Source organism: Pristiophorus japonicus, chromosome 18 (assembly GCF_044704955.1).
Source record: "Pristiophorus japonicus isolate sPriJap1 chromosome 18, sPriJap1.hap1, whole genome shotgun sequence".
Lineage (NCBI taxonomy): Eukaryota > Metazoa > Chordata > Chondrichthyes > Pristiophoridae > Pristiophorus > Pristiophorus japonicus.
The window spans coordinates 55,334,673-55,356,964 of NC_091994.1; the positions used below are offsets into that span (position 1 = coordinate 55,334,673).

General features: G+C 47.8%; 1 protein-coding gene across 1 annotated transcript in view; it reads left to right on the top strand.

Moving 5' to 3' along the window:
* eps15l1a (epidermal growth factor receptor pathway substrate 15-like 1a) overlaps nucleotides 1-22,292 on the top strand; it is a 395,109-nt gene that overhangs the window by 269,673 nt on the left and 103,144 nt on the right. Inside the window, exon 21 of the mRNA XM_070860699.1 lies at nucleotides 18,040-18,187. Within this exon, the coding sequence (XP_070716800.1) occupies nucleotides 18,040-18,187 (148 nt within the window). The remainder of the gene's footprint in view (nucleotides 1-18,039; nucleotides 18,188-22,292) is intronic.

Consider the following 22,292-nt stretch of genomic DNA (forward strand, 5'->3'; position numbering starts at 1 on the left):
ACTCGGTTTTAAATTGGCTCCTCTGTATTTTGAGGCTGTGCCCCCTAGTTCTAGTCTCCCCTCTCTGCCTCTATCCTGTCTATCCCTTTCATTATTTTAAATGTTTCTATAAGACCACCCCTCATCCTTCTGAACTCCAACAAGTAAAGACCCAGGTTTATTTCTGCTATGTCTGTTAGATCCACTGCTTTCTAGACTCCAGTATGGGCCTACTCACGATCCTGATACTATCCCTCTTGTCATACCAAAGATCTGTGACCCTTGTCCCATCCATCTGTTATATAGTAGGCCAATCAGCCACTCGAGCCTGTTCCACCATTCAGTTCCTTCATGATTGATCTGTAAATGAACTCCATTTACCTGCCTTGGTTCCATATCCCTTAATACCCTTACCTAACAAAAATCTGTCAGACTCCGTTTTGAAAGTTTCAATTGACCTAGCCTCAATAGCATTTCAGGGAGAGAGTTCCAGATTTCCAATCCCCTTTGTGTGAAGAAGTGCTTCCTGACATCACTTCTGAATAACTTAGCTATAATTCTGCCATTATGCCCATTTGTCCTGGACTCCTCCCTCCACCAGAGGAAATAGTTTATCTCTATCTACCCTCTCAGATCCTTTAATCATCTTAAACACCTCAATCAAATCACCCCTCAATCTTCCATTGTCAAGGGAATACAAGACTAGTCTGTACAACTTGTCCTCATAATTTACCCCTTTTAGCCCCGGTTTCTGGTGAATCAATACTGCACCCCTTCCAAAGCCAATATATGTACCCTGAGTGCGGTGCCCAGAAATGAACTCAGATGCAATCTAACCAGAGCGTTATAATACTGCAGCATAATTTCCATCTCTTTGTTTTCCAGCCCCCATTATATACTGCCTCCTTTCAGTCTCTCCTAGTACACCTTTTCTTCTTGGAAACTTTCTGCTCTGCTATGTTAAAGGCACTATATAAATGCACGTTGTTGTTGTTGATCTCTCTTACCCTTTCAACCACCACCATATAGCCCTTAAATCTGTACCACTTGAAGTTAATGGAAGTTACCATTTGCTCTCAATCCACCATCACTGCACTTCTGGTCTAATCTGTGATCACCAGTTTAGTTTTCATCATTAATCACCTGGCTGATGTGCATTTCTGAAACTGTACCCTCGAACATTTTGATTGTCAAGATCATGGACATTTCCAAAGTACTTGTGAAATCTGGTGCTGTGCACTTCTAAACAAGTTACCATCATACATTCTCTCACCAAAGCAATGTTCCTGGCTATCCAATTTCATCTCAATTCACTCTGTCTGCAGTCATTGATGGATTTTCCCTTTGACTCTTTTTCCATTTCAATTAAGGGTTTTCCAGGATTCTGTTCTCCCTCTGTATTTCAAATCCATTATCTCCTTTCACTATCCAGCCATATCAACGTTTTTCAGTTCACAATGAGCACCTATTCTTCCTGCAGTGAAATGGTTGAATCGCTAAATATTGATCTTCAGCGGGGCAAATTATTATTTTTCTTTAAATGTTCTTGCGAGTTCAACAGCTAAAATCATTTTACTTTGGCTCTACCATTAGTCCTTCATCCCTGGAATTTCTTGACATCATTTCCTCTATTGGAACTCCATCGTTAAAAATGCATCCGAGAAGCTGTGTTTTATCTTTTATTCCAACACTTCTTTCCCTCTCTCTCAACTCTCTATAAAGCCCAAGGGGGTGACCCTTGCTAGAGCACCAGCAACCATCAGTTCCCTTACCCAAGTGACTTTCTTCATGTGTAAACTTGGATGATGAGAACGAGCAAGACTCTTAACCGGGTAAGGCATCAGAGCAGACCTATCATCGACATTTTTCAGCAGGGGTTACTCAATAACGGTCAGGGTTGGGAAGCCTGGCTGGTTTCCTTCCTCCCCCCATCCCCGCACCCCCCCCCCCCCCCCCTCAACCCCAGTAGCTCGGTACTGAAGCCAATTGTAGTCTCCCTCTCCCTCCGCTCCTCCCATGTGATGTCATGGTGAGATCTACTAAACACAATTTGAACCTAAGATCCTATGGTTCCTCTTGATGCCTTTTACCCACTTGGTCATTTACCACCAAAGGAACTGACAGTTATCGCACTTCATTCGGTTTGACACAATTTAAATAACTAAAGTGAGTGGTGTACATGGATTCAAAAATGGCTCCGCCATTTGACAGAATGGTTATTGAAATAAGAGTGGGTTAGAAAGTCTAGATGGATTTGAGGCCACTTTGAATTCAGCAACTTAATGATGAGGTTTTCACACCATGTTCATAAAGCTGGGAACATGTGTCATATAAAAATTCTGCTGTAATGGGGTCTGACCTCTTCAAGCAAAAGGCAGCAGGAATCTTTGATTCCTGAGCCCTGGGTGGATAAACTTGAGGCGGCCATTTTACTTTTAGTGCAGTGGAAAGAAATAGCCGTGCAGTGTAGGCAAATGTAGAATGAGACTTCACAGGAAGAAATGTCACAGGAAGAAATGTCCCAGCAAGGGCTGCAGAGCTGCGGTGTAATACATTGCAGCAGCCCAATGCACTACGCGAGTTTAGCTTTTACATCCTTTGAGTTCTGTATTCAGCCACACTCTAAGGGAATGTTCCGACGTGGTAAGTGCCTGTCTACTGAGAAAATTGGAACTAATGCAGTCACTGGCTGCTCTCTTTAACACCCAGTTTTTAAGCAGAGGCCTGGGTATAGGTTTGTCTGCCTGCTCGCTTTTCCCCTTGCTCATTGTCCCTTGCCCTTGACTCATATCCAGGAGTCATATAAAATTATGAAAGAATTGGATGTAAATAGCAAGAATTCCACTGGTCGATCTATCACCAGTCATGGTAGGGGGGGAACCACACTGACACCAAGTTCAAGAACGAGATCATGTAGTTAGAAGGTTTCTATCACTGAAAGTGTCAAGTCATAGAGAGAAACAGAAACTGTTTTTTTAAAAAAAAAAGTCCGCTTTATTTGTCCTTGGGATGTAGGCAGCACTGGTAAGAAAGTATTTATTGCAGAGCTCCCTAGTTGCCCAGAGGGCATTAAGAGTCATCCACATATTTAGAACTGAAATCATGTGTAGGGATAACAGGTTCCCTTCCCTGAAGGACATTAGTGAACCAGTTGGGTTTTTACCATAATCTTGCAGTTTTCAATGGCCCACAAATTGCCAGATTTATTGACTACCATTTTGCAGCTTGCTACAGTGGGATTTGAACTTGTGACCTCTAGTTTGCTAGTCCAGTACCATAACCACTAGATTACTGTACCCATCTGATTTGAAAGATGGGGAAGAATTCCGGTGAGATTAGCTCCACCGGCATGCAGATTGCTGTCTTAAGCAGGAGCACTTTCAGAAACTCGGGCAGACCAAGAACATTATAATAATTGATGGATGGAAACAGTACTTAAAATATCTTTGGTGCACAGACTGCACAATGGTTTTCGACACATGGTCACTCCTGAATTCTCTAGAGAGGTGACGGGCTGCCAAGAACATTTTGTGAATGAGGGTCTCCAAAAGCAGATGCTGCAGCCAACTTCAAGACCATCAGCAAGCGTGTGAACCAATAGAGAGAGACTTGGCCAAGAGGTGTGCCGTGGCAGGATAGTTTTATCACAATTGGCCTGTACGGTAGAGACGATGAAACTCTCTGATTCCACAATCGCTAAATGCATTTACAAAAAGCTCTAAAATGTGCATTATTTTAACCCTAGATAAGTCAGTAAATATAATGAAGAACAAAGAAGTCATGTTCATCTTTTATTTAGGCCCAAATGCTCCTTTTATGTTGAATGTAAAACCACAAGTTTTCAAAACAAAATGCAGCACGAGCCAATAAAAACCACAAACTATAGATTTCTAGAAACTTTGGGGGTTTTCACAATGTAAGTAACTATGCCTTTCTAACACCTTAATTTAACACAGAATTACCCATCGCCTACTCCCCTTATTTTCCAAACCTTGCTGTGGGCTTACAGATGATTTTTTTTGTTTGCATGTGACATGAATTACACATGAAATTTGGCTGCCAAAAATGTAAGCATGGTTAGGGGTCTCTCTTTCCCCTCCTCCTCCCATCCCGAGACACGAGTTCTGCTTCTAGGATTCGAAGCCCAATCCCTAGGCGGAGGTGTGTAGCAGCACCACCCCAGGCATACCTGGCCCTCGTGTTCTGGGTACATGCCTCTCCACAGCAGCGCAGTTAAGATTGGCCACTGGGTGTCATGAGGTTTGAAGCCAGTGACTCCACCACCACAGCACTGAACCTGGGTGTCCCAACGCAGTGTGGCATCACATCATCTCAACGGCTACTGCCATTTAACATCTCAGGGCATTCAGCATAATTCCAAGTTCTTAGGGGTGATAGTCTTTGGAATATCCATGTTCTAACTGTCTTCTCTCTCGTTTTGTTGTCGACTGGTTATATGCAGGAAAGTTGGCCTTTTCGAATGGATGTGGCAAAATGAGTTACTTCACTTTCATTTACTTAGCTCTGCTGATTTGGGGACATTGAAAGTTTTACACTACATGCATAAGAGTTCATGGGTTGTTTTTTGGGGAAGAATTTTTTTGTGCTCATCAAAATAAGTGATCTGTGCAGTGAAACAGAACACATTTATTTCCACGTTTGTGGCCCAGAGTCCAGTCATTCCATTTGGAATAGCACAGACCAGATAAAACCTGCAGCTCCCTATTAGAATGTCGTTCTAACAGTAATCCTGTACTGGACTAGTGTGAATATTGCAACTGCTGATCCCGAGCTGCCCTTATGGCCTGTCATGCTTTGTGCTGTGGCCCGGTATACATGGATCCTTGAATGGGCCTCCTTGAGCTCCTGCACCTCTTGTGCTGATGGTTCCCCCACAATGGTGCTCGGTAAGGTATCCCAGGATATTGAACCAGAGACTGAAGAGATGGCATTGTATGTCCAAGTCGGGAAGGTGTTCCCACGACCTTGCTGCTCTTGTCCTTAGTGGTAAAGGTCACGGAGGAGTGAGGTGGTGACGCAGCAACATTGATGAGTTGCTGCAGTGGATCCTGCAGCCACAGTGCATCAGTGATGGAGGGGGTGGAGATTGACCCTTGTGCCAGTCCAGTGAACAGCTCGGCCGCAGATAGTGCGGAGCTTCCCGAGAGTTGTTGTTGCAGCTGCACCCATCCAGGCACGTGGTGAATATTCCATCATACTCCTAACTTGAGCTGTGTCGCTGGTGAGGGGGCTATGAGGAGACACGAGGTGAGCTCGTCGTCTAGGTGTACATGCTCTCAGCCATGCTCTTGTAGTCATTGTTGATGCGGCTGGCCCAATTAAGCTACCGATGCTTTGTGTTATTTTGTCTGAGGTCGCCTGTGTGCTCCATGTGTCTGCATTTGTTTGATGGTAATATTTGTTTCCGTTGTGTATGTTGTTTATCGGTCTTGGTGTTGTGTGGTAATGTGCATTTCTTGCACATTAGTATCTCTCTGTGATTAAAATATGTTGATCGCTGCACCTTGTGCATGGAAATCTTTCACTCTTGAGCTTGAATATCTGTTGCATTGATTTCTGTCTGTAGTTGAAGCAATATGTCCTGCAGTTTGCCTATGTCTGACGTTTTTTTGTAGTCTATTTTATGGAATATATGTGTTTGAAATGTTTACTTGTATTTGAAATGATTCCCTGTATATCCAAGTCCAGGTCATTTATTTATATAGAGCAGTGGTCCCAACACCGACCCCTCGGGGACCACTGTATACTTCCCTTCAGTCTGAAAAACAACCGTTTACCTCTTCGCCAATTGCTTATCCATGGAGACACTGACTCTTTAACATCATAGGCTATCATTTTGCTAACATTCTATTATATAGTACTTGATCGTATGCCTTTTGATAGTCCATATACACATCATCCACACTGCCCTCGTCAACCCTCTCTGTCACTTCATCAATAAACTCAATCAAGTTAGTCAAACACGATTTGCCAACAAATCCGTGTTGACATTCATTTATCAGAGCATATTTTTCCAAATGTCAATTAATTTTGTCCCGGATTAATGTTTCATAGTTTACCCACCACCTACATTAGGCTGACTGGCCTATCGTTGCTGGGTTTATCCCTCTCCCTTTTTTAAACCGGGATGCAACATTTGCAATCCCCCCATCCTCTGACACCACTGTGGCCAGAGCCGTTACAATTTCCACCCTTATTCCCTCAGTAACCTATGAATGAAGAAAGACTAGGCTTATATTCACTGTAATTTAGAAGAATGAGAGGGGGATCTCATAGAAATATATAAAATTCTGACGGGCTTAGACAGGTTAGATGCAGGAAGAATGTTCCCAATGTTGGGGAAGTCCAGAACCAGGGGTCACAGTCTAAGGATAAGGGGTAAGCCATTTAGGACCGAGATGAGGAGAAACTTCTTCACTGAGAATTGTTAACCTGTGGAACTCCCTGCCGCAGAGAGTTGTCGAGGCCAGTTTGTTAGATATATTCAAAAGGGAGTTACATGTGGCCCTTACGGCTAAAAGGATCAAGGGGTATGGAGAGAAGGCAGGAATGGGATACTGAGGTGAATGATCAGCCATGATCTTATTGAATGGTGGTGCAGGCTCCTGCATCTATTTTCTATGTTTCGATGACACATCCCATCCAGCCTGTGACTTTTCTACTTTGAGCGCTGACAACTTTTTAATACCCCCTCTTCATCTATTTTTATTCTATCCAATATCGCCACCATCCCCTCCTTTATTGTGACATTTGAAGCATCCTCTTCTCTAGTGAGGACAGATATAAAGTACTCATTTAGTACCTCAGCTATACCCTCTGTCGCCACAAGATCATCTTTTTGGTCCCAAATCAGCCTCACCCATCCTTTGACTGGGCTTTTTGTATGTTTATAAAAGACTTTTAGGTTTCCTTTTCTATTGCCCGCTAATCTATTCTCATACACGTTCTTTGTCCCTCTTATTTCCTTTTTCAGTTCTCGTCTATACATTCTGTGTTCAGTTTGGCACTCTACTGAAGTATGAACCTGACATTTATTATAAGCCTCCTTGTTCTGTTTCATTTGAACCTCTACATCTTTAGTCATCCAGGGAGGTCCAGCCCTTCCTTTTACCCTCGTGGGAATATCCTGTAATGTATTGTAGGTCTGTGTTTAAGTAATGGATATGTCCTGTAATGTATTGTAGATCTGTGTTTAAGCAGTAAGGATGTCTTGTAATGAACATAAGTAGGAGGAACAGGTGTAGGCCATTCGGCCCCTCGAGCCTGCTCCGCCATTCAATAAGATCATGGCTGATCTTCTACCTCAACTCCACTTTCCCGTCCAATCCCCATATCCCTTGATTCCCTTAATATCCAAAAATCTGTCGATCTCTGCCTTGAATACAAACAAAGACTGAGCCTCCACAGCCCTCTGGGGTAGAGAATTCCAAAGATTCACCACCCTCTGAGTGAAGAAGTTTCTCCTCCTCTCAGTCCTAAATTCTGAGACTGTGATCCCTGGTTCTAGACTCCCCAGCCTGGGGGAAACATCCTCCCAGCATCTACCCTGTCAAGCCCTGTAAGAATTTTGTATGTTTCAATCAGATCATCTCTCATTCTTCTAAACTCTAGAGAATATAGGTCTAGTTTACTCAATCTCCCCATCCCAGGAATACATCTGGGGAACCTTCGTTGCACTCCCTCTATGGCAAGTATATCTTTCCTTAGGTAAGGAGACCAAAACTATACACAATACTCCAGGTGTGGTCTCACCAGGGCCCGATATAATTGCAGTAAGACATCTTTACTCTTGCACTCAAATCCTCTTGTAATAAAGGCCAACATACCATTTGCTCTCTTAATTGCTTGATGTACCTGCATGTTAACTTTCAGTGATTTGTGTACAAGGATACCCAAGTCCCTCTGAACACCAACATTTCCCAATCTCTCACCATTTAAAAAAATACTCTTGCTTTTGTATTTTTCCTACCAAAGTGGCTAACTTCACATTTCTCCACATTATATTCCATTTGCCATGTTCTTGCCCACTGTCTATATCCCCTTGAAGCCTCTTTGCATCCTCCTCACAACTTACATTCCCACCTAGCTTTGTAAGATTAACAAACTTGGATGTATTACATTTGGTCCCCTCATCCAAATCATTGTAATGTATTGTAGGTCTGTGTTTAAACAGTGGATGTGTCCTGTGTTGGGGAAGATGTATGATTTTTCCCCGGAGGTACCACAGGCATGTATTTGGATTTCCTGCTGGAGTGGTGCAGTCTGTTTGTTGGTGAGTGTGGCCGAGGTGTAGGGGCCCATGATTGGAGCGAGGAAACGGGCAGCGGATTGACAATTGAAACCAGGATAAGGAAAGTAAGAGGCTGAAAGGATGAAAAATATATTTAAAATACATTAAGAAATTAATAAAATGGAAAAAATAGAACTTAACTGCATAGAGGACAAAATGGGTAAAAACAAAATGGCTGATGGAGTTAGGCGAAAGAGTTGGGACTTGTGCCACAGTGCTACCTAGTGGCTAGAACCTGCAGCTACATGGTGACAGCTACTATTTACATAGGAAAATTCCATTCTAAATATTTACATTGCAGTCTTAATTCTAACTCACCGAAAATTGCAACAACAGGGATGTGGACAGGAAGTGCTCGCATACGCAGGATTTTGAATATATAAGTGGATCTTGTGTGGTGTTGCTCATGATAGGAATGTTGAATGTTGGTCTTGTAGCAGCACGCTTACTAGCCCCAGAAGGACCGAGTAAAAGATGAGGGTTCCTTGTCTCTGTTTGGATAAATCTGCTTGGCTGATTTTGATATAAGCACTAGCTTTGCAAGACCCATACTACAGGAGTTTTCCGTGTCTTATTTGAAGGTAGGGTGCTCAATATTGCCAATAGTAATCCAAATGTGGCCTCAATCTGAGATGTATCCTATTATTGATTTTCTTTCTTAACAGCTTTTCATTGACTGCAGCCTTCAGTGAATGATCAATAATGACACTCAGATCCTCTACACCTTGGCTATAGAACTTTTTCTAATTGTGTACAAATGCTTGCTGTTCCAGTATACATTACATTTATACTTGCTATTGAGGGAGTGCAGCGAAGGTTCACCAGACTGATTCCCGGGATGGCTGGACTGACATATGAGGAGAGACTGGATCAACTGGGCCTTTATACACTGGAGTTTAGAAGGATGAGAGGGGATCTCATAGAAACATACAAGATTCTGATGGGACTGGACAGGTTAGATGCAGGAAGAATGTTCCCATTGTTGGGGAAGTCCAGAACCAGGGGACACAGTCTTAGGATAAAGGGTAGGCCATTTAGGACTGAGATGAGGAGAAACTTCTTCACTCAGAGTTGTCAACCTGTGGAATTCCCTGCCGCAGAGAGTTGTTGATGCCAGTTCATTGGATATATTCAAGAGGGAATTAGCTATGGCCCTTACGGCTAAGGGGATCAAGGGATATGGAGAGAAAGTAGGAAAGGGGTCCTGAGGGAATGATCAGCCATGATCTTATTGAATGGTGGTGCAGGCTCGAAGGACTGAATGGCCTACTCCTGCACCTATTTTCTATGTTTACTTCTACATTAACATCGAAATGCCATTCCTTCAGTTTAATTGGCCCACATTTTTCTAATACTTGTCACCTATCCATAATAACTCGTTACCATCAGTAAATCATATAAAATTACAGGAAGCATTTATACCTCAGTCATTAATAGTTTGAATGGCAGGTATCTTAGAGAACACAATTGGAGAATCCTATTGGTTATTGTATGTTCTATATTAATCTAACTAGCTAATTTATTCATTCGATGAGTTCAAATGATGTTCACTGGATAGCCCTCATCCATTAGTTTAGTTCCCTCTAACATATTACTGACCGAATTGGTTCTAAATCCACACAGACTAAATAGTGCAGTCTCTGCTCTTCAGATTAGCCTTACTCGCATCCAATATTCCCACTACAGATGTCAGCCAGTGTTTTAAATATTATGACGAGAACTTTGGATAGGGGAGAAGGGCTTTCTTCAGTCTACTTTTCCCAAATTTTAAATTGATTTTCCTATGGAGAAATTTCGACATGTTTCATTGTGTATGTGGTGTGTAAAACGGTACAGGGTATATACATTTCTATGATTTCTACGTATTCTTTTTCTTTCTGCATTTCCGTCTCTTTTCGCCTCCCGCCCCCCCGCCTTTCTCCCCCCCCCTTCTCCCCCCCCCCATTCTCTCCCCCATCCCCCACCCCCCGCCTTTCTCTCCCCATCCCCCACCCCCCGCCTTTCTCTCCCCCCCCCCCATTCTCCTGCCCCCCCATTCTCTCCCCCATCCCCCACCCCCCGCCTTTCTCTCCCCCATTCCCCCCCCTCCGCCTTTCTCTCCCCCATTCCCCCCCTCACCTTTCTCTCCTCCCCCCCCCCGCCTTTCTCTCCTCCTCCCCCCGCCTTTCTCTCCACCCCCCCCGCCTTTCTCTCCTCCCCCCCCCCGCCTTTCTCTCCTCCCCCCCCCCCCGCCTTTCTCTCCTCCCCCCCCCCCGCCTTTCTCTCCTCCCCCCCCCCGCCTTTCTCTCCTCCCCCCCCCCCCGCCTTTCTCTCCTCCCCCCCCCCCGCCTTTCTCTCCTCCCCCCCCCGCCTTTCTCTCCTCCCCCCGCCGCCTTTCTCTCCTCCCCCCCCCCGCCTTTCTCTCCTCCCCTCCGCCTTTCTCTCCTCCCCCCCGCCTTTCTCTCCTCCCCCCCGCCTTTCTCTCCTCCCCCCCGCCTTTCTCTCCTCCCCCCCGCCTTTCTCTCCTCCCCCCCGCCTTTCTCTCCTCCCCCCCGCCTTTCTCTCCTCCCCCCCGCCTTTCTCTCCTCCCCCCCGCCTTTCTCTCCTCCCCCCCGCCTTTCTCTCCTCCCCCCCGCCTTTCTCTCCTCCCCCCCGCCTTTCTCTCCTCCCCCCCGCCTTTCTCTCCTCCCCCCCGCCTTTCTCTCCTCCCCCCCGCCTTTCTCTCCTCCCCCCCGCCTTTCTCTCCTCCCCCCCGCCTTTCTCTCCTCCCCCCCGCCTTTCTCTCCTCCCCCCCGCCTTTCTCTCCTCCCCCCCGCCTTTCTCTCCTCCCCCGCCCCGCCTTTCTCTCCTCCCCCCCCCCCCGCCTTTCTCTCCTCCCCCCCCCCGCCTTTCTCTCCTCCCCCCCCCCGCCTTTCTCTCCTCCCCCCCCCGCCTTTCTCTCCTCCCCCCCGCCTTTCTCTCCTCCCCCCCGCCTTTCTCTCCTCCCCCCCGCCTTTCTCTCCTCCCCCCCGCCTTTCTCTCCTGCCCCCCGCCTTTCTCTCCTGCCCCCCGCCTTTCTCTCCTGCCCCCCGCCTTTCTCTCCTCCCCCCCGCCTTTCTCTCCTCCCCCCCGCCTTTCTCTCCTCCCCCCCGCCTTTCTCTCCCCCCCCCCCGCCTTTCTCTCCTCCCCCCCGCCTTTCTCTCCTCCCCCCCGCCTTTCTCTCCTCCCCCCCCCCCGCCTTTCTCTCCTCCCCCCGCCTTTCTCTCCTCCCCCCCGCCTTTCTCTCCTCCCCCCCGCCTTTCTCTCCTCCCCCCCGCCTTTCTCTCCTCCCCCCCGCCTTTCTCTCCTCCCCCCCGCCTTTCTCTCCTCCCCCCGCCTTTCTCTCCTCCCCCCCGCCTTTCTCTCCTCCCCCCCGCCTTTCTCTCCTCCCCCCCGCCTTTCTCTCCTCCCCCCCGCCTTTCTCTCCTCCCCCCCGCCTTTCTCTCCTCCCCCCCGCCTTTCTCTCCTCCCCCCCGCCTTTCTCTCCTCCCCCCCGCCTTTCTCTCCTCCCCCCCGCCTTTCTCTCCTCCCCCCCCGCCTTTCTCTCCTCCCCCCCCGCCTTTCTCTCCCCCATTCCCCCCCCCCTTTCTCTCCCCCATTCCCCCCCCCTTTCTCTCCCCCATTCCCCCCACACGCCTTTCTCTCCCTCCCCCCTCCCCCCTCCCCCTCCTTTCTCTCCCTCCCCCTCCCCCCTCCTTTCTCTCCCTCCCCCTCCCCCCTCCTTTCTCTCCCTCCCCCTCCCCCCTCCTTTCTCTCCCTCCCCCTCCCCCCTCCTTTCTCTCCCTCCTTTCTCTCCCTCCCCCTCCCCCTCCCCCCTCCCCCCGCCTTTCTCTCCCTCCCCCCTCCCCCCGCCTTTGTCCCCCTCCCCCTTCCCCCCGCCTTTCTCCCCCTCCCCCCTCCCCCCGCCTTTTTCCTCCCCCCTCCCCCTGCCTTTCTCTCCTCCCCCCCACCCCCCCCCCAGCCTTTCTCTCCCCCGTCCCCCCGCCGCCTTTCTCTTCTCCTCACCAGCCCCCCCCCCCTCCGCCTTTCTCTCCCTCCCCCCCCCCCCCCGTCTTTCTCTCCTCCCCCCCGTCTTTCTCTCCTCCCCCCCGCCTTTCTCTCCTCCCCCCCGCCTTTCTCTCCTCCCCCCCGCCTTTCTCTCCTCCCCCCCCGCCTTTCTCTCCTCCCCCCCCGCCTTTCTCTCCTCCCCCCCGCCTTTCTCTCCTCCCCCCCGCCTTTCTCTCCTCCCCCCCGCCTTTCTCTCCTCCCCCCCGCCTTTCTCTCCTCCCCTCCGCCTTTCTCTCCTCCCCCCCGCCTTTCTCTCCCCCCCCCCCGCCTTTCTCTCCCCCCCCCCGCCTTTCTCTCCCCCCCCCCGCCTTTCTCTCCCCCCCCCGCCTTTCTCTCCTCCCCCCCGCCTTTCTCTCCTCCCCCCCGCCTTTCTCTCCTCCCCCCCGCCTTTCTCTCCTCCCCCCCGCCTTTCTCTCCTCCCCCCCGCCTTTCTCTCCTCCCCCCCGCCTTTCTCTCCTCCCCCCCGCCTTTCTCTCCTCCCCCCCCCCCCGCCTTTCTCTCCTCCCCCCCGCCTTTCTCTCCTCCCCCCCCCCCGCCTTTCTCTCCTCCCCCCCCCCCCCCGCCTTTCTCTCCTTCCCCCCGCCTTTCTCTCCTCCCCCCCGCCTTTCTCTCCTCCCCCCCGCCTTTCTCTCCTCCCCCCCGCCTTTCTCTCCTCCCCCCCGCCTTTCTCTCCTCCCCCCCGCCTTTCTCTCCTCCCCCCGCCTTTCTCTCCTCCCCCCCGCCTTTCTCTCCTCCCCCCGCCTTTCTCTCCTCCCCCCGCCTTTCTCTCCTCCCCCCCGCCTTTCTCTCCTCCCCCCCGCCTTTCTCTCCTCCCCCCCGCCTTTCTCTCCTCCCCCCCGCCTTTCTCTCCTCCCCCCCGCCTTTCTCTCCTCCCCCCGCCTTTCTCTCCTGCCCCCCGCCTTTCTCTCCTCCCCCCCGCCTTTCTCTCCTCCCCCCCGCCTTTCTCTCCTCCCCCCCGCCTTTCTCTCCTCCCCCCCGCCTTTCTCTCCTCCCCCCCGCCTTTCTCTCCTCCCCCCGCCTTTCTCTCCTCCCCCCCGCCTTTCTCTCCTCCCCCCCGCCTTTCTCTCCTCCCCCCCGCCTTTCTCTCCTCCCCCCCGCCTTTCTCTCCTCCCCCCCGCCTTTCTCTCCTCCCCCCCGCCTTTCTCTCCTCCCCCCGCCTTTCTCTCCTCCCCCCCGCCTTTCTCTCCTCCCCCCCGCCTTTCTCTCCTCCCCCCCGCCTTTCTCTCCTCCCCCCCGCCTTTCTCTCCTCCCCCCCGCCTTTCTCTCCCCCATTCCCCCCCCCTTTCTCTCCCCCATTCCCCCCCCCTTTCTCTCCCCCATTCCCCCCACACGCCTTTCTCTCCCTCCCCCCCTCCCCCCTCCTTTCTCTCCCTCCCCCTCCCCCTCCTTTCTCTCCCTCCCCCTCCCCCCTCCTTTCTCTCCCTCCTTTCTCTCCCTCCCCCCTCCCCCTCCCCCTCCCCCCGCCTTTCTCTCCCTCCCCCCTCCCCCCGCCTTTGTCCCCCTCCCCCTATCCCCCCGCCTTTCTCCCCCCCCCCTATCCCCCCGCCTTTCTCCCCCTCCCCCCGCCTTTCTCCTCTCCCCTCCCCCTGCCTTTCTCTCCTCCCCCCCCCCCCCCCCCAGCCTTTCTCTCCCCCGTCCCCCCGCCGCCTTTCTCTTCTCCGTCCCCCCGCCGCCTTTCTCTTCTCCTCACCAGCCCCCCCCCTCCGCCTTTCTCTCCCCCCTCCAGTGGGAGGGAGATAGAGGAGAAAATATGTAGGCAAACTGCTGTGGTCCAAAAACCATGGGGTAGTAATAGTAGGGGATTTTAATTATCCAAATATTGATTGGGACAAATTTAGTGTGAAGGGTATAGAGTATGTGGAATTCTTGAAATGCATTCAAGGGAACTTTTTTAGTCAGCATGTAGCAAGCCGAACACGAAGAGGTGGTCTTGGATTTAGTTTTGAGAAATGAAGCTGGGCAAGTTGAAGGGGTATTAGTGGGGGAGCAGTTGGGTGCCAGTGACCATAATTCAGTCAGATTCAAGGACAAGAATAGGCTGGAATAAAAGTTCCGAATTAGGGAAAAGCTAGTTTTGCTAAGTTAAGGAATGATTTGGCCATAATAGACTGGAAACAGCTACTTGTGGGTAAATCGGTGTCGGAAAATGGGAGGCATTCAAGGAGGAGATCCGGAAGGCTCGGGCCAAACATGTGCCCTTAAAGAAAAAAGCTGGGAAAAATTATTCTCGAGCCCCTTGGATGTCTAGGGACTTACAGGGGAGGATTAAGAAAAAAAGGGACACTTATGTCACATATCAACGCTAAATACTATAGAATCTTTAGAGGAATATAGAAAGTTAAGAGGCAAAATTAAAAAGTATATTAGGAATGCTAAGAGAGAGCATGAGAAATTCTTGGCCAGTAAAATTAAGGAAAACCCTAAGATGTTCTATAAATATATTAAGTGTAAGAGGGTAACTAAAGAAAGGGTAGGGCCTATTAGAGACTATGAGGGTAATCTTTGTGTGGAGGTGGAAGATGTTGGTAGGGTTCTTAACGAATACTTTGCATCTGTTTTCACAAAGGAAAGAGGTAATGCAGATACTGCTATCAAGGAGGAGTGTGATATTCTGGATGAAATAAATATAGTGAGAGGAAGTATTAAGGGTTTAGCAGTTTTGAAAGTAGATAAGTTCCCAGGCCCAGATGAAATGCATCCCAGGTTGTTGAGCGAAGTAAAAGAGGAAATAGCAGAGGCCTTGACTTTCATTTTCCAGTCCTCTTTGGATCTGGGCATGGTACCAGAGGATTGGAGGACTGCTAATGTAGTACCCTTGTTTAAGAAGGGGAAAAGGGATAGGCCGAGTAATTACAGGCCTGTCAGCCTAACCTCAGTGGTGGGAAAATTATTGGAAAAAATCCTGAAAGACAGGATAAATCTGCACTTGGATAGGCAAGGATTAATTAGGGACAGTCAGCACGGATTTGTTAAGGGAAGATCATGTTTGACTAACCTGATTGAATTTTTTGAGGAGGTAACCAAGTGGGTCGATGAGGGTAGTGCATACGATGTAGTATATATGGACTTTAGCAAGGCTTTTGATAAGGTCCCGCATGGTAGACTGGTCATGAAGGTTAAAGCCCATGGGATCCAGGGCAAAGTGGAAAGTTGGATCCAAAATTGGCTTGGAGGTAGGAAGCAAAGGGTAATGATTGATGGATGTTTTTGTGACTGGATGGATGTTTCCAGTGGGGTTCCGCAGGGCTCAGTACAGGGTCCCTTGCTTTTTGTGGTACATATCAATGATTTAGATTTGAATATAGGAAGTATGATTAAGAAGTTTCCAGACAGCACTAAAATTGGTTGCGTGGTTAATAATGAAGAGGAAAGTCATGGGCTGCAGGAGGATATCAATCTAGTGGTCAGGTGGGCAGAGCAGTGGCAAATGGAATTTCATTCAGAGAAGTGTGAAGTGGTGCACTTTGGGAGGGCTTAAAGTGCTTGTCCACAGATCCTTGAAAGTAGCAGGCCAGATGGATAAGGTGGTTAAGAAGGCATACGGAATGCTGGCCTTTATTTGCCAAGGCATAGAATATAAGAGCAGGGAGGCTATGCTTAAAGTGTATAATACTTTGGTTAGGCCACAACTGGAGTACTGCATGCAGTTCTGGTCGCTGTATTATGGGAAGGATGTGATTGCACTAGAGAGGGTGCAGAGGAGATTTACTAGGATGCTGCCTGGATTGGAGAATCTTAGTTATGAGGACAGATTGGATAGGCTGGGTTTGTTCTCATTGGAACAGAGGTGGTTGAGAGGAGACCTCATCGAGGTGTACAAAATATTGAGAGGCCTGAACATAGTGGATAGTAAGGGTCTATTTCCATTGGTCGAGGGGGCATTGTTTTAAGGTGGTTGGTGGAAGGTTTAGAGGGGATTTGAGGGGGGTCTTCTTTGGGAACTCGCTGCCTGGAAGAGTAGTGGATGCAGAAACCCTCACCACTTTTAAGAGATGATTGGATGTGCACTTGAAGTGCCGTAACCTGCAGGGTTATGGACCTAGAGCTGGTAGTGGGATTAGACTAGACGATCTTTTGTTGGTTGGCGCAGATATAATGGTAAGTACTCCAGGGAATAGAATACGGCCAAGGTGATCTCCTGGACTAGTTTCGATCGCCTGGATGGGTCGGAGAGGAATTTTCCCAGATTTTTTTTCCCCTAAGTTGGCCTGGATTTTTATCTGTTTTTTGCCTCTCCCGGGAGAGGTTGGGGTGCAGTGTCGATGTTTTTAGTATAAGGGGTGTCGCAGTTGTGTGAGGCGGACTGGTTGGGCTGGGTGCTCTTTGCCTTTCCGCCATTGTTCATAGGTTTCTATGTAACCTTCAGGGCTGCTGACGAAGGGCCATGCGGCTCTTTGTCGGCTGGCGCGGACACGATGGGCCAAAATGGCCTCCTCCTGCGCTGTAAATTTCTATGTTTCTCCCACCTTTCTCTTCCCCTCCCGCCCTCTTCGTTCAGAACCTTTTCTTCCACATCTCCCTTTCTCTCCTGAGCACGGTGACTGCTACTGGGGCGCAAACAGCCTTATGCCTGGCTCAAGTTCTTCGTGTGTGAGTCTGACCACTGAGAGTCAACGACCTGTTCATTCTTGGATGATATCACAGCAGAGCCCAGTCATGGCCTTAACCCAACATCCACACACATGCTCTCTGCATAGTGGGGACGTGCAGATTGTTGTCTGATCATGCTGAGATCTTCGTAGTGAACTACCATTGTCGTAGCTGGCATCAGCTAGTTCAGCATAGAGCAGAGTTTGACTTTGCTTTTCTGTTGCTCAGTGCTCACCTCAACTCTGAGTCAACTGTGAGCAGTTCCCTAAACCTTTATATATCTCCAAAAGGTAAGTGCTGCAATGGTAACAGTAAGTTAATTGACCTATATATCTTTTTTAAGGATAATTGAAAACTTATGATAGGAAGCCTTATGTTGGCAGAGTGGCACAGCTAACATGATGTACCATTTGCTGACGGCTGGGAATGGAGTGGCTGAACAAGCTGAATTCCACTGCTCACTGTCCCATCTTTTCTGTTGGGGGGAATCCAGCATCAAGTGTACATGTAACACGTATAGAGTCACATACATGTTACATATACAATTGTTGCTGGATTCGCCCACGATCAGATGAGGCATAACCAAGGTAAAGTATTAGGGGAGGGGGTGAAGATAGGGGGTCATTAGAAGCAATTCTCCAGGGACTGGAGCACAACAAAAATCTAGACTGCCTCTCCAGTGCAGTGCTGAGGGAGTGCTGCACTGTCGGAGGTGCCGTCTTTCGGATGAGGCGTTAAACCGAGGCCCCGTCTGCTCTCTCAGGTGGACGTAAAAGATCCCATAGTGCTATTTCAAAGAAGAGCAGGGGAGTTATCCCCGGTGTCCTGGCCAATATTTATCCCTCAATCAACATAACAAATACAGTTTATCTGGTCATTGTCACATTGCTATTTGTGGAAGCTTGCTGTGCACAAATTGGCTGCCGCATTTCCTACATTACAACAGTGACTATACTCCAAAAGTACTTTATTGTCTGTAAAGCGCTTTGAGATGTCCAGTGGTCGTGAAAGGCGCTATATAAATCCAAATCTTTTTTCTTTAATATTTTTGGAATAAACCAGACCCTGTAAGGTGCAGTAGGACTGACCGTGTATTCTCTGCATTGTATCTACAGCCCTCAAATTCAGATCCTTTTACTACTTCTGGCTCGGGACAGTTTGGAGGGCAAGGATTCGCTGATGACCCTTTTCAAAGTAAACAGGATACACCAGCACTGCCCCCAAAGAAAAGTGTACCCCCACGGCCCAAAGCGCCCCCTAGTGGTAAGTTGAATTGTCTCATTGGTAAGTATGTGTTTGAATAATTCCCTAGTATTAACATTATTGGCCTCTTTTTTTTAACCAAGTGCTATGTTTGTTTGGCTGTTCAATGTGCTTCCTTTTTAAAATAAATATAGGGTAACATACAATCAACAAAAAGCAGAAATGGCAACAACAGTCATTCCTTTTTGGTTCACTTACATTTGTTTATGCTTTTGCTTCTAGTAACCAGTTTCTCATGAGTGCATTGTTGACATAAGCACTAAATCTGAGTGGGGAAAAGTGGTCGAATGCAGGTTGGCACCTAGGTTGACTCTTATCTCAAGTGGGTGGGGCTGAGTGAAGCCTAGACAGTTCAACAACACTAACTTGTATTTATATAGCGACTTTAACATGGTAAAATGATCCAAGGCGCTTCCTCACAGAAAGGAAGGAAAACAGTTGAAAGTGTCACCTTGGTGAACATTTTGCCCCAAGAAAGAACTTGCATTATATACATCATCCCACATCAGAAATGTCCCAAGTTGATTCACATACACTGAAATAAATTGCGCTGTTTTGTGGGCAACAGTGCCATAAGCATCAATGAGATGGAGTAGGAGGACTTCCGGCTCCATTTTGCATAGATCCATGGGATTTCCGACTGAACCACGAACAGCTAGATGGAACCTCGGTTTGTCATCTCGTCTAAAGGACGAGACAATGAGCCCCTCCCTCAGTACCACACTGAAATGTCCGCCTAAATTGTGCTCAAATTGTAGAGTGGGGCTTGAACCCCAAATCTTCTGCCACTTGAGCCCAGTTGACTCTTGAAAATGTGGTAAATGTTACAATTTTAAAGGGGGTGAAGTAATGGAGAGACCTAGGGACATTTGTACATGCACAAATATTTCAGAGTGGCAGGACTAGTTGAGAAGGCTTTTAAAGCATATGGATCCTTGCGGCATAGAGTACAAAGCAAGACAGTTATGCTAAACCTTAATCATTGGTTAGGCCGCAGCTGGTATTGTGCCCAGTTCTGGACACAATACTTTCGGAAGGATGGCAAGGCCTCAGAGAGAGGGTGCAGAGGATAGTTACTAAAATGGTATCAGTGATGAGGGACTTCAGTTACGTGGAGAGACTAGAGAAATTGGGGTGGTTCTCCTTGGAACAGAAAAGCTTGAAGAGAAATTTAATGGGGGTGTTCAAAATCATAAATAAAGAGCAACTATTTCCAGTAGCAGTAGGATTGGTAACCAGAGAACCCAGATTTAAGGTAATTAGCAAAAGAGCCAGAGGCAAGATAAGATTTTTTTTACACAGCGAGTTGCTATGATCTGGAATGTGCTGCCTCAAAGGGTGGTGGAAGCAGCTTCAATAGTGACTTTCAAAAGGAAATTGGATAAATACTTCAAGGAGAAAAATGTGCAGGGCTAGGGAAAGAGCGGGGAAGTGAGACTAACTGGGTAGCTCTTTCAAAGAGCTGGCACAAGCACGATGGGTCGAATGGCCTCCTGTGCTGTATCATTCAATTCTAGGAAGTATCTTCCAGCAATAAAAGATTAGAGTTGCCATATACAAGGCAATCTTAACTAAATCATGCCATGCAATAAGTGAAGTGCAGTATATATAAACTCCAGTATTGGGACACAAGGGAACAAAGGAAAGGCCAGGCGCGGAATCAATTTATAGGAACAGGATACACCAGCATTCCCTCCAAAGAAAAGTGTACCCCCATGGCCCAAAGCATTCCCTAGTGGTAGGTTGAATTGTCTCATTGGTAAGTATATTTCCAGTAGCCTTGATTCCATATCCATTAATACCTTTGCTGAACAAAAATCTATTAATCTCAGTTTTGACATTTTCAATTGATACCCAGCCTCAACAGCTTTTTTGGGGGAAAGCGTTCCAGATTTCCACCATCCTTTGTGTGAAGAATTATTTCCTGATATCCTGAATTGCCTAGCTCTAAATTTAAGGTTCTGTCCCCTAGTTCTGGACTCCTCCACCAGAGGAAATAGTTTCTCTCTCTCTCTGCCCTATCAACTCTTTAATTGTACTTTGATAGATAGCTGATGACAGAGGTAAACTATTACTGGAGCTATTCTACAGACCCCCAGGCTAGGGCGAGAGCCTTGATCTGGAACTATGGGATGAGATAGAAAGGTGACAGGTAAGGGACCGACTATAGTATTTGGAGATTTTCACTTACTAGAAATTGTTTGGGACAATTATGCCTCTACTGGTAAGGCACGGAAGGGATTTCTAGAGTTAATGGAAGACTTTGTTTTATTTTATGACTCAGTTTGTAGAAGAGCCAACAAGGGAATAAAACACCCTGGATTTGATTGCTCAAATCTCCAACACAGAGATGGGTGATGCTCTCTGAGTACCAGTGATCACAATGCGATCACGTTTGACATTATAAGCATTGATGAGGTTACTAAAACCTAAACAAAATTTCAAGAGGACCAACTTTATGCGCTTGGGGTGTCTTGTCAGTGTGGGCCTGGGAGGTTTGCAGTAGCTCAGAGAGTGGTGGAACTATGGAGTTCCTTCAAGAAGGTAATTCTGCCTGCAATGGACCAATGTGCACCCATGAAAACCAAAGGTACTAAGCTTAAAGGCACTCCTGCTTTGTTCAACAGGGTACCAAGCAACTCATAAAGTAGAATAGAAAGCATGTAAGGCCATGAAGGAAAATGACACAGAACTAAGATGGATTCAATGCCAAAAGGCATGTCAGGATTGTTTTTTTTTTAAAAAGCATCAAAATTGGAAAGAAAAAATTTGAATTGAATATTTCAAGAGACGTGAAGGATCATTTTTTTTAGTTATAGTAAGCGGAAAAGAAAAAGGAGGGATGGAGTGGGCCCATTGAAAGTGGGATAGGATGAGGGCATGACAAGCGTGTTAAATAAGTTTTGGGCCTCAATCTTTACCAAGGAGGAGATGAGTAACTCATTTGATCTGGGAAGTGAATTTGAGGGTGTTGTAGCGGTAAGTTGTGGCACTATTCACATTGTTACCAGCACGGTTGCTGAACAGCTGTGCAGTCTTAAGCTAAATGAATCTCGGGCCGGATGAGATGCATCCAAGGATCCTTGAGACAATAAGGGGGGAGTTGCTGGAACTGGGCACAAATCTTCCAGAGCTCACTGAATATCCTCCAGTGTGTCTCATCATCTTTCGATTTCAGCAGGCCATGTCTGAGAGGGCAGGCAGACAAGCCGTTCCTGGCTGCTTGCCAATGCCACTCCTGAGCCAATCATTATAGAATCACACAGCATAGAAGGCCCTTCAGCCCAACGTGCCCATGCCGGCTCTTTGGTAAAGCTATTCCATTAGCCCCACTCCCTCCTCGTTCCCCATTGTCCTGTCAAAAAAATACATTCCCTTCCAGTATTTATCCAAATCTCATTTGAAAGTTACTTTTGAATCTGCTTCCACCGCTCATTCAGACAGTGCGTTCCCGATCACAATAACTCGCTAATTATTAGTCATTGGGGGATTTTTATGAGCTTCCCTGTGATATTTACCCCCTCCTCCCTCCCACTTTATGCCAAAGCCCTCACCTCTTTACATCTGCATTCCATCATGCTGGTGCTTTGTTGTTGGGTGTGCTGCAAATAGACCCATAAAAGTAAATGCTTCTTTAACATCTTGTCCTTGATAAATTAGCTGCCACATGAGGAAGAGCATGAGCACTGAAATCTGTCATATGGTACTGTGTTATGAACGCTTCAATTTGGACATGCATAATCACAAGGAAACATGTTCTCATTGCAAGAAAATAAAAAAATAACAACAGGCTTTCTATATACCATCCTCACATCAAATGTATAGAGAAAAGAAAACTTAACCTATTCTCCAGTTGTTCAGTTGGCAGTCTGGGACATGATAGAGTGCGACCTATTCCTTATCTTGTGATGGTATGAATCCCTGTATTTGAGCCCTGATTGCCACCACTCCAAGGCTCCTGGTAATGTTGCTCGGAGTCAGCCATTAAGAGATGTACAAGAGTAGCCTGGTGTGAGGAGGTCATTAGCTTCTTTCAGTGGGTTGCCAACAAGTGTGGCTGAGGTCAGCATTAAGAATTGGCCCATATTGCTTTCTGCTCATTTAC